Below are 16966 nucleotides of genomic sequence, written 5' to 3'. Positions count from 1 at the left end.
ATACTACAAAAACATCAATGTGTGAAATAGCCACTAGCCCTCTAGCCCGTGGCCAGTAAATATCCAGTCAGGCCAGTAAATCTCCACTGTCACTTGCCTGACTGGCTAGTGAATTTTCATGGGGTCAGTTTGTAAATATATCACTCTCTCCGACTTGTTAAGTAATAACACAATTTTAAATCGTCCAGTATTATGGCTCGATAAAAATATTTATCATATTAGCTGCTGAATTATGAAACCCATGTCTACATTCAAATTTCGGACTAGTGAATTATTTTGTGGGCAAGTAACTTTGAGGCATAGCTAGCCCGACTGTATCACTGGGTGGTGGTGGTGGTGGTGGAATGGAATTGGGTTTAACGTCATGCTTGAGAATATTTCGCTCATATGACGACGTGCATGCGTGTGTATGTGTATGTGTATGCGGCTGCTTGTACTAGCCTAGACTGAAGCTGGTTTTATAGTGCTAGCCCACTGAGATACCATGCCGCAGTGAAGCATGAATACCCCACTCAGACACATTATACTGACTCTGAGCCGACCAGTCCTTGTTGTACCCATTAATGCCGAACGCCAGGCAGGAACCAACAAGTACCATATTTTAACGTCTTTTGGTATGAAGCAGTCGGGGATCGAACCCGCGACCTTCCGCTCTCCGGGCGGATGCTCTAACCACTACACCACGGAGGCGGTCGTATCACTAGGTACTATATTAGTGGTTCATGTAGATGTTTGTATGTTCCAGTGCTGTCCAGGATAAAGATGTCCTTTGTAGACACCACCATCCGGTTAGAGCATCTCCACAAGGGAGCAGACAGAGGAGTAGCTCTGGAGCTCAAGGTTGAAAGGTATGCTGTAGTTTGCATGTACTTGAAAACCAGAAATATGGCAGCCTTGTTTACTGATCCTGGCAATAACTAAATAGGCAGTTTTATTTCTGTATCACATTCTGATCAACGTCAATACATTGTCACTACATGCCTTCGTTACCAGTGAATGATTGACTGAGTATGGTTTTATGCCGCTTTTAGCAATATTCCAGTAACATCACGGCGGGGGACACCAAATAAAGGCTTCACGCATTGTACCCATGTGGGGAATCGAACCCGGTTCGTCAGCATGACAAGTGGATGCTTTGACCGTTAGACTACCCCACCGTTCCGCATTACCAGTGAATATGTATATAGCTGCTTTGTGGTGTCGACATGATGTTTGTTAAGTTGTTTACGTAATAAACTTGTTACAATGATGCCAGCGTGATTCATGGAAGTTAAAAGAAGCCCTACTTGCTGCATGAACTTTGTGCCAAATTTTGTGAAGTTTGGACATTCTGGAACAGACGATTATGCTTTTTGTCAAATAACTCAAAATACATCCTTGTAGGTGTGCTTTCATTTTACTGGATTGAGTGTCTCCCTTGTCTGTTTTCAGGATGGAATATTTTGATGACATTGCCACTGAGCAGGATGGTAGTCCTGTGGACAATCCTTTGGGAGGTTTGTCAGAGCCAGCTGGTATTGCTCACAAGAACATCCACGTTATGGGGGTGTCGCTGTTCTTTGATGAGTTCTTCAGAGATCCCAGCCAGCACCAAGGACCAGACTTCGCCTGAGCTGTCACCAAGAGTAAGTCAAGACATACAAACAAATGTATATGGTGAACGAGTGTTGTGAGAAGCAGTAGTCAGCGATATAACAACATTCCATTGATAATGTTGACATTATCAATTATATATCAATTAAATATGATTTATTCAAGTACCATATCTCTTTTAAAACAAATGTAAGATACCTAAATCAATGAATTTATGTACTAAATATGTTTTGTATCTCTCTGATGTATCAGTGGCTCTGCTTTGTAAAACAAATTCCTGAAAAGGCATTATGCAATTCTATTAGCCAGTCATGAAGCAGATTTTCAAGATTAGGGGAACATGTATCAAAGTGGCAACTTTTATTACTGACTAGGCAATGACATAATATTTTTATTCAAAATTTGCAACATGAAGAAAGTGAATGAGTTAGTTTATTTTTATGCCCAGCTATATTCCAGCTATATGGCGCGGACTGTAAATAATGGAGTTTGGACCAGACAATCCAGTGATCAACAGCATGAGCATCGATCTACACAATTGGGATACAATGATGTGTCAAAATGAAGAAAGGAAATGCTAGACTGTCTAATAATAGGTGTTCAAGATTTGACGGTGGAAAACTCTTTTCCTTTTCAACTGTTAATGCCATGGAAGGGAAGGGCAGAGGCATTTTAGCATTTAGGATCATTCTTACAACCTTTGACTGTTGTTGAAAATGTCCTGAATTAAGCTTTACAAGGTTTCATTATTACAAAACACATTTAGACTTTCGATCTTGTGACTTCATAAGTGATAGTCTGATTGATGAAGGATCTTTCTTTCACTACCAGTCATGTGATCTTGTGATGTCGTCAGATATTTGTGTACCAGTAGAGAACACTAAGATCTATTTTAACAAGATTGCATCTTCATGGAAGCTCTTATTTATTGGTACACATGAAGATCCGTGTTAGAATTGGTCTTCAGCAACCCATGCTTGTTGTAAGAGGTGGCTAACAGGATCGGGTGGTCACCCTTGCAACTTGTCATCATATTCCAATTGCTTAGATTGACATTAATTGTAGTTTCTAAAATGGAAAGTTGCAGTTGTGAAATATTCAAAGCGTGTTTGGCACTGCATTGTTACACACATCCTCGATAATCTCCAGGATTAGGATAACTCTCCACTATACCCTGGATGCATCCACGGCTTGGGGGCGATGATTTTATTACCTCCCTTGGCTGGCTCCACATTCTCACAGTAGCCAATCAGCTAAGCCGCCGTAACAACAGAGCTTGCCAGTGTTAAAGATAGCGGTCTCAGTCAAGAAGGTTTGTTCGCAGTGCCACTCAGATTTTTGGTGAAATAATAATGACAAATTCACAGATCTGAAACTTTAAAAAAATATATGAAAGAGCTTCTACTTCTTTCAGAGTACCTCTGCATCAATTGTGTTGCCAAATTTAAACGGTTAGAAAATTTAAGAAGCGAAAGTGAGTAGTGATTGGTACGCTCAACTTCTCTGCATAGGCACCTGATTGGATAAAAAGCCAGCCAAGGGAGGTAATAAACTCATCGCCCCCCAAACCGTGGATGCATCCAGGGTATAGTGGAGAGTTATCGTAACATATACCCTGGAGATTATCGAGGATGTGTTACACAGAAAATTACAAATATTTGAAATGTGGTAAATCTCATTACTTTCAGTTGTTCGCATGGTAATTGTCAATGTTATTTCATATTTTAGCTGTACGACTCTACAGTGAGTTCAATGTACAAGAGCACAGCGGAGAATTTGATCAGCCACAGCATCACCACACAGCCCAAGTCGCTTGGAGCATCCCTTGTGTCTGGATCTCAGCCCATTCAGGTGGCAGTCTTCTCCGGCAGACAGGAACTCAAGGCCAAGCTGAAACAAGTGGACACACTACCTGGACCAAAGGTATCACTCATAGAGTAACATCTGTGATGTTCTGTGTGTACACTAAAACCTTGCTGGTGTGGATTTTGTTTAGCAGGAAATTGCACCATTCTGAATATTGCTGCTGAAAAGATTACTTTGTACCTATCATTTGTAATTGTAATTTGTAATCACACAGAGTGCTATCATCAGGATTAATGGGGTCCCAGTGGAGCAGTGGAGCCTTAGAGGACAAGGTGCAGATCCACAAAGTGTTCATTCCTGAACCTATGACAAACTGTAGAATCACAAATGGTCATCAGGCTCTGAATACTTTGCAGATCAGGGAAAATGTTCTTGGAATTCCTCTTCTGTTGCATCTTGTCACGCTTGATTCACAGTGTCTTTAGTTCTGTTCAAGTTGTCATCTTTCACATTATCACATTCCAGCTGAATTAATGATTGTTATTTCAGCTTGAACTTGACTGTCAGCTTGGAGCCCTTCACTTGTTGTTATCCCCCAGACAGCTCCATGGGATTCTGGAGATATTCAGCGGGCTTGCCTCCCCAGGTTAGTGACGATGATAGCCCCACTTTCTTTGGCTCTGTGTCCTCGCAGTGTTGTGAGGTGATATCCAAATTGAAATGCAGAGGTTTGCAATGGAATGAATTGTTTAAGCAGTACATGACCACACAGTGAATATTCACTAAATTTTATTCCAACACTCAGTTATAGGTTAGCAATGATAAAGTCAATGCAGTCAAATCGTGGTGGGTATTTGCACAGTTGGTAGTCTGGAAACCAGATATCTGGATAAATGAAGCATTTTATGTTGTATATATAAATGTCATCCGGTTGGATGTTCCAGAAGTTTCCAGATGTCTTAGTTCTGGAAGCAAGGCTCCACTACATAATGGGTCCAAATTATTGGTCACATCAGCATTAAGCAGCAGCATCAGTAAAAATAATAAGTTTACTCTGAAGAGATACATATTAACATTGAAAGTGTCACTATGTATGTGTTATTAACCTTCTGGTGGGTGTCCCTGTGTATCTTTCAGCTAACAGTGATGATTCCAGTGGCAAGAAGCGCTCCAGTAAAGACAAGCCAATGAAGGCTGCTGACTTCCAGCGAGTGGAGTATGAGCTACAGCGCCATCTACAGACTGGCAGGATGGAACATCACATGGCCCATATGGTGCCACAGACACCGATGTTCATGCAGGAAGACAATTTGATGGAGTCCATAGGTGAGAATCTGTAACCAGAAAAGGCAATTGTCATTTCATTGTACGGTTTTTAACCCCTTGTTCATGCAATTAAAAACCTACCTTAACTTCTTTCTTCAAGTCAATATGGCAGTATGCTCATTTTTTTAACCAATAAAATTTTCCATCTGGACCATCCTTTTAGTTGTCAAAGATCAAATTTCTCTGTTTAAATGGAATAGTGTTGGTTTGAATTATGTATGTGCACCTGGTTGGAAGCTTGTAGTTCACCCTGAGTCTTGATACAGATGAGCTGAAAGATGAAGACCTGTACTTCTCCATGCACGGCGGGGTACGAGATTCGGCTCAGTCTGAGATGGAGTCCTCCTTCTCCAGCAACTACAGTGGGAGCACCACCAAGACGGCCAGCACCGCAACATGTAAGACTTTACCTTTTGTCAGTACCCAATATGCCATGCTCGATTCTTACCTGCATGTTATGTGAAGGACCAAAGCGACTCCGAGGAAATTGGGGGAGGGCTGTTAGGCAGTTTGGCGTTTCTTGACATGTTATCCCCAAATGGAACAGATTTCCCCCCGCCACAAAGTGGGTGTTTTCAGGACATGAATGCCTTGATAGTGTTCGAAAATGGAAACCGTATTACAATTTGTTACAGGGTTATGGCCTTAGTCATGCATCTCTTGACTTAGTGCACGGTATCCCCAATGGGGACAAATTTTCTCAGAAACTGTTATAGATATAGAAACTAAATTTGGTATGTGTTTTCAGGATATGATTGCCTTGATGGAGTTTGAAAACAGAAACCATGTTACAATTTGTTATGGCCCTCTGTGATCTTCTCTTTTGCTGACATAACAGCAATCCTCGCAGTAGTCATTTAACAGCTTATGTATCGCTATTTGTAGGAAGAATGAATAGTTGTCAAAATAGAAACAGAACACTGTGGTGGGGGATATTGATGACCATGTCTTCTTGTTTTGTACAATACCACCCTATGCTCTATATGAGCAAGATGTATGTTCAGGTTACTGGCAGATAGAACAAACTTTATGGATAACAACTTCTTTTTATTCGTGAGTGCGACGTTTCGATACAGATTCTTGTACCGTTGTAAGCAGCGGTACAAGAATCTATATCAAAACGTCACGACTCACGAATAAAAAGAAGTTGTTATCCATAAAGTTTGTTCTATATTGTACTTCCCAACTTCTAAAATGCCACTCAAAGAAGTTTACTGGCAGATATAATACACACTCATTATAACAAGGATAACAATGTTGTTGTTTTTTGTTGTTGTGACAAAAATAACACAAATGTCATGGTTGGAGAAAGACATCCCAATGTATTGTGTGATTAAGTTAGAAACAAAGGATGATTTCGAGTTGGTGTTATGAATACAGTGAAACCTGCCAACACCGGCACCTGTCTAACCTGGCACACTGTCAAAACCGACAACATTTGGTCCCGCCAATTTACAACGATATTATGATCATTAAAACATTGTCTAATCAGGTACCTGTCTATTCTGTATTCCGGCTCGACTGTCTGGTCCGAACAAGCAATTTTAACTGTAATCAACACTGTCTTAACCGGCATGGGTATGAGCAGCCCAATCAAGGACCCATAATCCAATACACTAATTAATCCTCTTGGCACGCTAGATAATCAGGAAGTAGTGATTGCGCAGTGAATCAAACGCCCTCAAGCCCATATGGGTATGAGCAGTCCAATCAAGGTCCCTTAATCCAATACACTCCTCTCTGCACGCTAGATAATCAGGACGGTGAGTCAAACGCTCGTAGGATTACCGCGGTTATGCTTTACAAACAATGGGGGATTGCATTAACTGTTTTCAAGTGAGTGACGTGTCAGAGAGTAAATAAATAGGCATTGGTTTTGTTGACTCGTCAGTCACTTTGAATGTAAATGGCAGCCATGTTGGAATATGACCTTCACTGTCTAATCCAGCACCCTGTCTAAACCGGTATTTTATTTCAGTCCCGTGGGGTGCCAGTTTAGACAGGTTTCACTGTATAACCTCTTATGAAGCTATGGCATTTGAATTAATGTTTGTATTGAAATACCATAAGTTGTCACATTTTGGGACACAAGTTGATTTGAATTTTTGAATCATTTCTGTATCTGACTGTTATCTAATACTTTCCAGCATTCCCCAGAAGTGAGTCTACAGATTACCGAAGACCAACGTCCTCATCAGCACCAAAGTCCCCTAAAGGTACCAGAGGCAGATATCATTTAAGGGGGATAATCAGGGGACATAACTCTTCAGTCCTTTGGAGACATCTGTTCATTACCAACTCTTCAGAGGCAGATATCATTTAAGGGGGATAATCAGGGGACATAACTCTTCAGTCCTTTGGAGACATCTGTTCATTACCAACTCTTCAGATACACCAGCCATATTTCTGTTAGTCCTGAAACGAATGATTACATTACAATATGATGCCACTGAGGGTTGTACTATGGGATGACTATGATATCAATCTTCTCAGCCTTTTACTAGTTACGACTCCTGTTTTGTGATATTTAGTTGATGTGGTCACATCCATCATGAACAGGGCTTTAGCCTAATGTTTTAAGCCCGCTCGTCATGCCGACGACCTGGGTTCAATTCCCCACATGGGTACAATGTGTGAAGCCCATTTCTGGTGTCCCCTGCCATGATATTGTTGGAATATTGCTAAAAGTGGCGTAAAACTAAACTCCATCACAAACAACCAAGTTTATGTTGATAAGTCCTAAAATAATATCCCGGTGTCTGTTCATAAACATTGTGGTAGGATAGCCCAGTGGGTTATGTATTTGCTTGCCATGCTGCACATCCAGGTTCCATTCCCTTAATGCCTATGATTGTAAGATGCCTGTGTAGATCCAGGTTAGAAATTGTCTGCAGCAACCCATGCTTGTCATAAGAGGGAACTGATAGCACCAGTTGGTCAAACTTTCAGACTTTGTTGATGTATGTCATCATAACCTTTTTGTATTGATCAATAGTCAAGATGTCAATCATTGCATTTTCTGGGATAGAATCATCCATATATGTTGGGCCATATTGCTCCGAGTAGCATTAAGACCGCCTCCGTGGTGCAGTGGTTAGAGCGTCCGCCCGGAGAGCGGAAGGTTGCGAGTTCGATCCCCGACCGCGTCATACCAAAAGACGTTAAAATATGGTACTTGTTGGTCCCTGCCTGGCTCTCGGCATTAATGGGCACAACAAGGACTGGTCGGCTCGGAGTCAGTATAATGTGTCTGAGTGGGGTATTCATGTTTCACTGCGGCATGGTATCTCAGTGGGCTAGCACTATAAAACCAGCTTCAGTCTGGGCTAGTACAAGCAGCCGCACATACACATACACACACATGCACGTCGTCATATGAGCGAAATATTCTCAAGCACGACGTAAAACCCAATTTCACCTCACCTCACCGAGTAGCATTAAAGAAAGGAACAAATATCCAAAATTCATATTCTCATGATTGTTTATGGGGTGGGGAGGGGACGTGGGCACAGTTGGCAGGGTAATCTATTTGTTTGACAAACTGAGGACCCAGGTTCCACTCTCTCAATGCCCATGATTTGTAAAGCCTATTGCTGGTGTCACGATGTTGACGTTGCTGGAATATTGCTGAAAGCAGCATATAACGTGATTCATTGTTCATCGTCAACTTGACTCCATCCACAGATCACATACAGAAACTGCTGGACGACCCGTCAGCTGAACTAAGCAGATACAGGCTCAAGGTGAGCTTCATCTCCATCAACCTCCTGCACGAGAACCCCACCTCCACACCAGGGGACCACTTCTCCCCCGAGGTGCCGGCCTCGGAGAAACTGAAGACTATCTCAGACACCTACTTCACTAAGGCAAAGTTGATTGCCTTCAGCGGCATGACGTCCACACTGAAGGATCTGAGAGAGAAGTTCTCCACAGCACTGCCATATGATCATATTGGGTGAGTTGGCAGCATGCTTATATGTGATTTATGTATTAAATGTAGAGGTTAACTAAACAACTATTCACACAGAGCTGAAGTGTGTAATTAGTATATGATCACACAAGATCCATTAAACACTCGATCAGTTATGTTAAAACGCATATATTTAGATTTACAATACAAAACAAGTTCAGTTCAGTGGGTTTGAATAAGTGGCAGCAGTAAAAAAAGACATATATGTATATAATATGTAGCCCATCTTTGTGTAGTAATATTTGAATGTACCTACTCATGTATGTATGTATGAAAAAATGTAGACCATGTATGTATGTATGTATGTATGTATGTATGTATGTATGTATGTATGTATGTATGCATGTATGTATGTATGTATGTAGTGTATGTATGTATGTATGTATGTACTGTATGTATGTATGTATGTATGTATGTATGTATGTATGTATGTATGTGTGTGTGTGTGTGTGTGTGTGTGTGTATGTATGTATGTATGTATGTATGTATGTATGTATGTATGTATGTATGTATGTATGTATGTATGTATGTATGTATGTATGTATGTATGTATGTATGTATGTATGTATGTGTATGTATGTATGTGTGTATGCGTGTGTATATATTGACAGCATTAACTGATGTGTCATGAATTACCAACACTACAAGCCTGTATTATGTATGATCTCTGTGTAGTAATGTATGAACGTTCCTACTTCATTGCTACCTTTAAAGATATGTTGCTACAATGAAAAGCCAAGTAAATGAACCTACGAGTAAACAGTTACTGCTACTTATAGCATTATGCTGTGACCTACCAAAATGTACAAACCTGAATGAGTTTTGTATAGTATGAATGTACATACTCATGAGAATAAAAATAGTGGGAAAAAGAAGTAACAAGCCCTAGAAGTACTCTTAAGAATATTCAAACCATTGTCTCTGTTAAATGTCTTGATTGTAGCTGGTCTTGAATTGAAAATAGTGATAGAAGTTGGCAGCATGTAGTGTTTTTCAAATAGGTGTCCAGTCAGCACTGGAATGTATGATCCTGAAACTTCTCAAACTACCAAGCCTGCCGTGTTCATGTAAACAAGGGGCAGGTAACTCTAACTGGGAAATCATGCTTCATTTGCTGCTGGACAGTGCAGTCCAAATTTGGACTTTATTTTATAAATGAGTGCTGTCGTGTTTTTACTTGTCATCAACACAATTTAGTAGTTTTGGTTGAATTTCAAGGAATCGATATGATTATGTTACAGGTTCAGACATGTAGATAATTTGAGTTGATATATAAGTTAACGTGAGCCTTTGTTTTTCGCCATAGTTTTATTCCATTTGTGTACACCAGTTACCACATCATTAATGATATTTTGTGACTTCAGGATTCTAGGGAAGCCCCTGACCCTGGAGTGTGCCCAGAAGACGTCCCAGCATGTCCAGAGTCTGTGTCTAGATGTGACCATCGGGATGTTTGAGGCAACTGAGTGTCTGTTTGACCGACGCAACTTCACCGCTTCCATGATGGGCTTTAGCCTCCCCATTGACAACAAGCTGCCTGAGTACAGCCAGGTAAGGCATCAAGTTTGCTGTGTTACTGATATGCTTTAGGAAACCAAGTGCCACTTCCACGTGCTACTGTGTAACTCAGGCACATGTAGACAACTGGAAGTGTCAATACATGCCTACATGATGTATGATATTTCACCATTATACCCAGCTAAGAAGTGGGGTGGTGGGGTAGCCTAATGGTTAAGTGTCCGCTCATTATGCTGAACACCCGGGTTCGATTCTCCACATGAGTACAATGTGTGAAGCCCATTTTTGGTGTCCCCTGCGATATTGCTGGAATTTTGCTAAAAGCAGTGTAAAACCACACTCTCTCTCTCTCGCTCGCTCACTCACTCACTCACTCACTCACTCACTCACTCACTCACTCACTCACTCACTCACTCACTCACTCACTCACTCACTCACTCACTCACTCACTCACTCACTCACTCACTCACTCACTCACTCACTCACACTCACTCACTCAGCATGATCATTTACCTGCTGTGGACAATGACCGATCTGTGATCACCATGGCAACATGGTGAACTGAATGCAAATAACCCTTGAGATTTCATCTTTGGTTTTATTAGGGCTCTTTACCTCCAGGCAGGAGTCCTATTGAAATCGTTTGGAGTATTATTATTTATTATTCCGCCATATTTTGTACCAAACATAGATCCTAAACCAGTGCTCAGAATGGCTTCCAAAAAATCACCAAGGTGCCCACAACACTGAAGTTGATTGCGCCCAAAACTGAGGACTCAAGGCCCAATAACAAAGGGCTGATAATTCAAAATGAATTATAAAATGCCAATTTCCAAAGCAATAATCTCCAAAACTACATGTCCAATAACTACCAAATTATTGGGGCAGCTCTGGAATCGGATTACCTTCAATTTCAACTGAAAGACCCATGGGGCTAAGAGGCACTGTTTGCCTGCTATATTGGATTCAAGGGAATTTGACGTTTTTGGCGGGTAGGCATTTCCATGGACCCGTACATTATATCTGTACATATGATAACTGAAGTCCTGGCAATTCCAGAACACTAATTGATTTGACCGTAGACCAACGAACAACGGAGCTACGGCCTGTTAAAGAGGGAACTATTTCTTCTCCGGAACTATTTGAAAGGCGACCCTGGCTGTATTTGGAAGGTCCGCTAGCATGTCAAAAACGTTTTCTGGCTCCGTTTTTGATGGTTTCTAGCCCTTAAATACACGTCAAACACCCATAACTATGAAACCAACCGTCCGATTTCGACGAAAATTTACCTGTGCATATTGGCTGTTAATGCCGATTATATATACCCATTACAGTAATGTATCTCCAAAGACTACAGAGGGACAAGTGAAATTCTATTTTCGTTACCATCGTTGCTATCTTCATCGGCTCTCTACAGAGCACAATAAAAAATTCCGGTATGTATCTGAAAAGTTTGCTGATCAGTTTCTGTTCTATGGAGCATGTTAAAAGTATCACTGTTTGGTAATGTTCATGATTAGAGGTAATTGAGATAGCTGATGAAAGCACCGGTAAAATCTAACAACCCCCACTCGCTGGCTTTCCAATGCCGAAAGAGGTAATCCACTTTTGGTATCAACTAGGTCTCCTGCAGTTCAGTTGCGATAGTGTGATAGCGTAACAGTATAATGTATACTGACACTAAGGATAGAAATGCCTTACTTGCTGTGGATTCAAACGATCAGTTGCGGCAGTATGAGAGAAGGTGCTAGGTCATTTTTCTATATGCTGTTAAAATTAGATTACTGGAAATGTTGTTTTGTTGTTTGAAATAGACTTACGTTTTAATCCATATAATTTGAATCACATTGAACACTTGACATTATTTGGTTGCAGTAGCTTTTAGCTTGATAACCGTGTAAGAATCTACATCGAAACGCCGCTCAACACAATAAACAAAAATTTGCCATCCATCAAGTTGTATGTTTCATGTTTTGACTCACCAACTTCTAGAATGCGGATAAAACAACTCGCACCTTTTTGAACTAAGGCTACAAACTTTTCTATTTTTCTGAGTATAAATTTGTCAAAACTGGTGGTGATGTCATCCATTCAGTTAAAACAAATAGATAATTTGCAGTTGAATGTACAAGCATATTTCTTGTTTCTATGAAGTTCTAATAAAGTCAGCATCTGTTTCTAAAGCCACAAGTGTCATAATCCAAACCATACTACACAATCCTTTGTATCTAACCCTGGACAATAATAATTCACACATTTCCAAATTACTGGCAGAGATATGATTCCTATTAATTGTAGTCATTATTACTTTCGACACTACAAGACAGGTAAAAGTGTCTAGATTGAATTAAAGCCAAGGAGCCCACATCTCTGCTCCCAGCTATATTTTATTATGTAATTGTATATTGTATGAAATTATACATATTGCTATTGTTCCACATACAAAATATGAATATTTCAGCGATGTGCTCGTTCTTGAATGTGGACCTATTCTAGCGAAACTACAGTAAGGCACTCGTATGTCAATATTGCGTGAGTGTATGTGTGTGTGTTTGTGTCTTGAGGCCGTATCATATTTTGTAACACTCCTCACCCTATATAGTTGTGATATATCATGGCAACCCAGTCTCAAGTGTTGTCTCATTATTTCATTCATGAATTAAGTGTCCACACCATAGCTGTATCTTCTAAAACTTTATTTGTGGTGTTCACCAACTATTGTATAATCTGTGTACACGACAAAGTCTTATCACATGTGTCAATAGTCAGCTCCGTACAGTGTATACTTTGTGTACATATAAGTTGCTTCAGTGAGTGAGATAATGAATTAGGATGTAACTCTGTGTTGAATTCTGAGGTATTAAATGAAGAAGTTAGACTCAACCTAACAAAGTGCTAGAATCTGTACTTAACTGAGAAAGTGTAATCCTAAATATAACATGTTTTATAGCTAAAACACATGGAATTATCATGAAACGGCCCTCCTATTATCAGACATTTGCTGAACATTAACGACGGGCCACTATCAGTTCTGTTGTCAAGTGACGTCATAGTGGGTGCGTCGGTTCATTCGACATTGGCTTTGGACTGGCAGATATTCTGGGTCAAACAAGTCAAAGCAACCTGAATTCCCGCTTTAAATAGCAGTAATATTGGCTTTCTTGCTGGTGCTAACCTTAACAATTGCACTATTAACGTTGTTGTTGGACCAAAACCGAACACTGGCATGGTTTGGCATGTTGCAGGCTATGGTCTTGTCAAAGGCCAGGGTCAAATATCGTCACTTTCTGTTGTGAAGTCACTTGAATTGTTCGATGACGTGATTGCATTCGGGCAGTCAACCCCGTCAGAAGTTGGTTTTGAGTAAACTTACAGTCAAATTCCTTCATTGTTTCCTTTTTCTTTTCAACACAAATTCCATGTATTTTAGCAATAATAACGGTAATGCTATTTTTGAGGGCATTATCATTTGCAGAAGCCCTCGGTCTTTTTCAACTGCCCCCTTTTGTCGGGCAGTTAATGGAAGACCACGGGCTTCTGCAAATGATAATGCCCTAAAAAATAGCATTACCCTTATAATATTTAAAAACTTTCTAAATGACTTTGTGTAGATTAAAATTTCAAATGGATAATTCAGAGGTTTCAAATTAATGCTGAACTGGCACATGATAATTCCTGTTTTACCATGACAGTTTCATGACAGATTTGAGTTTAGTAATAAGTGATGTGGCATCAGATGACCTATCACCCTAAATATCGACATATGACGTGTTATTTAGTGATGATGATAACGATGATTTGGGGAATTAACATGCGATTTCCGACATAGTGTGTATTTAGCACACGGGCCTGCCAGGCCTTTTGATGTGTTATTTAGTGAGCCCTGAAAGTGTTATTGTTGGGTTATCAAGAGTAACACCAACACAAGTGTTAGCTGCTTGTCACTTGCTTCCGTCTGGCCCATCCTGACACAGGTGAGGCGAGGGTCACCTGGCTGTGTGATGTCACCTGTAATCAACAGGGCATGGCAGTCACAATGGAAGGGATGGATTCTTCCGCAAACAGTATTGAATGTCAATGCTGACTATTTCTCCTAATAAAAATTCTAATCCATTGCTGAATTGAAAAGCAGGTACACCCATAACAGAGAATGACGTGAATTTCATATGTCCATGAGCTGTCACAGTTTAATGTGCTGTTCATGTAAATAACTTGTATCCAGACTTTGCAATAGGAAAATAAAATTACAAATTTAAACCACACAACATATTTAGATTTAATACCAGAGATTGAGAAGGGGAGTATAAAGTTTGATGTAGGTGTTAATATGACCAAATGTTTCCCATAAAGTCATAAAATGTTACTCAATCCGAAGTATTGTTTACCAACTCTAATTATGTTTCACAATATTGTTGGCTTACAATACAATGCCCAGAAACCTCACAGAAATGGATTTCTTTGGGTAACTTAAAACTTAATATCTACATGTAAAATGTATGCCCCTCCTTTAAAAGCTGTTTCAGGGCTGGGGGCTACTAGTGTGCATTATGAACAAGAAAATACTGGCTGTAATAATTCTCAAAATGGTCCAAATATGATCATGACTTAAGCTTGGTCTTGGGGATGCTTATCGGAGCAGAGCACTTAATATCACAAATATTGTATACAGATTATCTTACATCCTAGTTTATCATCAAAGCCCCAACTGAATACAGTAACTGTATACTGTTTTCCGGGGCCATTTTAAATCCTGGGGTGACTCAGCTGGCCCTTCAGATACGCAGATGAAATCCGGGAAAACCCATGTGTAAATCCAATATTGACATGACTGTAATTGAATGTATTGTCAACCTGTTACACAGGTCTACTATTACCCTGTCAGCTCTCTAGTTGGTAGCTGTATACCAGCACAGCTTGCTGACACTATCTCACATTAGGGTCCCTTGTTACTGAGAGCTGTTTATTTATTATTCAGCTGGATGTAGCAGGGGGTCATAGCTATTTATAGCACTTCAGTTCCGGCGGGTCAATCCCACAACAATATTACTCACACACAGGTGGTACAGGTGTGCTTTAGGGTTGACATGAGATTCCTTCACACATTCTTGAGAGTTTCTGATTGTTTGGTTCAAATTTAGGAAAATGGAATTATGTATAAAACTTCTATGGTATTGTCAAGCCATTCTGCTTATTGTACAGATAACCATTCTATGAGAAATAATATGAAAGATTTTCCATTCTTCATACTTTTAAAATCTTTTTTTCACATACTGAGATTTTTCACCAATTTATTTAACTTTCTTTTTTTTATTGCAATGGTTGTTTCCTTCCCATGGACATTTCACTTTGTCAACAGTTGAACATTTCTTATGTAATTAAAACCGTCCTGAATGTAGTTCAAATTATCCTGAATGTAGTTTCAGCATGAACATACTGACAAAGGTAGTTTGAACTTATTGAATCTTTGGGCATGTTGGTTGTAAGCATATGATATGTCAGGTGTTATTGCCATGATGGCACATGTTAACCCTTGTGTTACATACCAGCATACCATTATGCCGGACCAATGTGTGCTGATTCTTTGGGAGTTGTTCAACTGCGACATATGATGACAGAGTTATAGTTGAATGTCTGTCCTGGTGTCCCCTGTAATGTTTGAATCAAACAACCTAACATTTTCACTTTTAACAAAAATAATTTTTCTTCTGTCTTGCTTTGTGACAACACTGTGATGACAACGATGATGGTGGTCATATTCATGAGGTGATAATCATTAGGTTAGGAAACAATGCCAATTTTCAGTTGTGGTTTCAGCAAAACAATGATGATGATGATGATGATAGTTATATTCATGAGGTTATAAAACAGCTCAGACACAATGCTTTTTTTTAGTTGTTTTCAACAAAACTTGGATGATGATGATGATGATGATGATGATGGTGATGATGATGGTGATGATGATGATGTTAAGCATGTGTGTGAAGATGTATCCTAACATGTGTACTACTGCACACAACTTTGATTTAAACCAACTTGTCATATGTTTTGACTAACATCATTTGTCTATGTTACAATTAAGAAGCTGTCCCTCTGGGAATCAGCTTTCTCACCCTGTGTTCATTCATCTCTTCATGAGTCTACAGTTGTGTTAGGTATTTGGAAAATTTACATATGATCTAAGTATCAACTATGCAAACAGAGTGACCTGGGTCAGATGTTTGATATGAGCTTGTCACGATCGCTTGAACCTCGTGTGTTTGCCCAGTGTCAACAGAGGCAGCAACCAGCTGGGACATGTTGAGACTGTATTCAGGGACTGGTGGTGTTTCTTGTGTTTTCGTTTCCTTGTAATCAACACTACAGACAGCCCCACCACTGCTTACAACTAATACAATTCTAATATGGAACACTGAGATTTACATAGATATTCATTTTATTTTATTGAGATTGAGCATTCCTTACATTCTTGAAATGTGTACAAACATGTGTATGAATCATACGTTCATTCATTCCTCTTGTGCCTTTAACTAGGGATATATTGTGTAGTTATCAGCAGTGTAGGAAAGATGTAGAATATCTAGCCTGTCCACAGGACTGGCAGGTCAAATTTTTTGCCAGTCCTGCCAAAATCTAGCCTGTCCTCCAAATATAAATAAAACACCTTCGGCAGTAAATATTCAAAAAGGTTATAATCATTATATATATGTCATTGGTTTGCTAAAATTGACCCGACATGAGGACGGACTAGATATT

The 16966-nt window shown here is 39.8% G+C and overlaps 1 protein-coding gene across 1 annotated transcript in view; it reads left to right on the top strand.

Annotated features, from left to right (window-relative positions):
- Nucleotides 1-16966, top strand: part of LOC124270908 (autophagy-related protein 2 homolog A-like) — a 76106-nt gene that overhangs the window by 10443 nt on the left and 48697 nt on the right. The window contains exons 4-12 of the mRNA XM_046705968.1: nucleotides 746-848; nucleotides 1432-1606; nucleotides 3322-3516; nucleotides 3949-4045; nucleotides 4537-4725; nucleotides 4992-5123; nucleotides 6873-6941; nucleotides 8410-8680; nucleotides 10060-10246. Of these exons, the coding sequence (XP_046561924.1) occupies nucleotides 746-848; nucleotides 1432-1606; nucleotides 3322-3516; nucleotides 3949-4045; nucleotides 4537-4725; nucleotides 4992-5123; nucleotides 6873-6941; nucleotides 8410-8680; nucleotides 10060-10246 (1418 nt within the window). The remainder of the gene's footprint in view (nucleotides 1-745; nucleotides 849-1431; nucleotides 1607-3321; nucleotides 3517-3948; nucleotides 4046-4536; nucleotides 4726-4991; nucleotides 5124-6872; nucleotides 6942-8409; nucleotides 8681-10059; nucleotides 10247-16966) is intronic.

Source organism: Haliotis rubra, unplaced genomic scaffold, assembly GCF_003918875.1.
Source record: "Haliotis rubra isolate DU_JTF1 unplaced genomic scaffold, ASM391887v1 Scf156, whole genome shotgun sequence".
Taxonomy (NCBI): domain Eukaryota; kingdom Metazoa; phylum Mollusca; class Gastropoda; order Lepetellida; family Haliotidae; genus Haliotis; species Haliotis rubra.
This window is presented reverse-complemented; position numbering and strand designations above follow the sequence as displayed.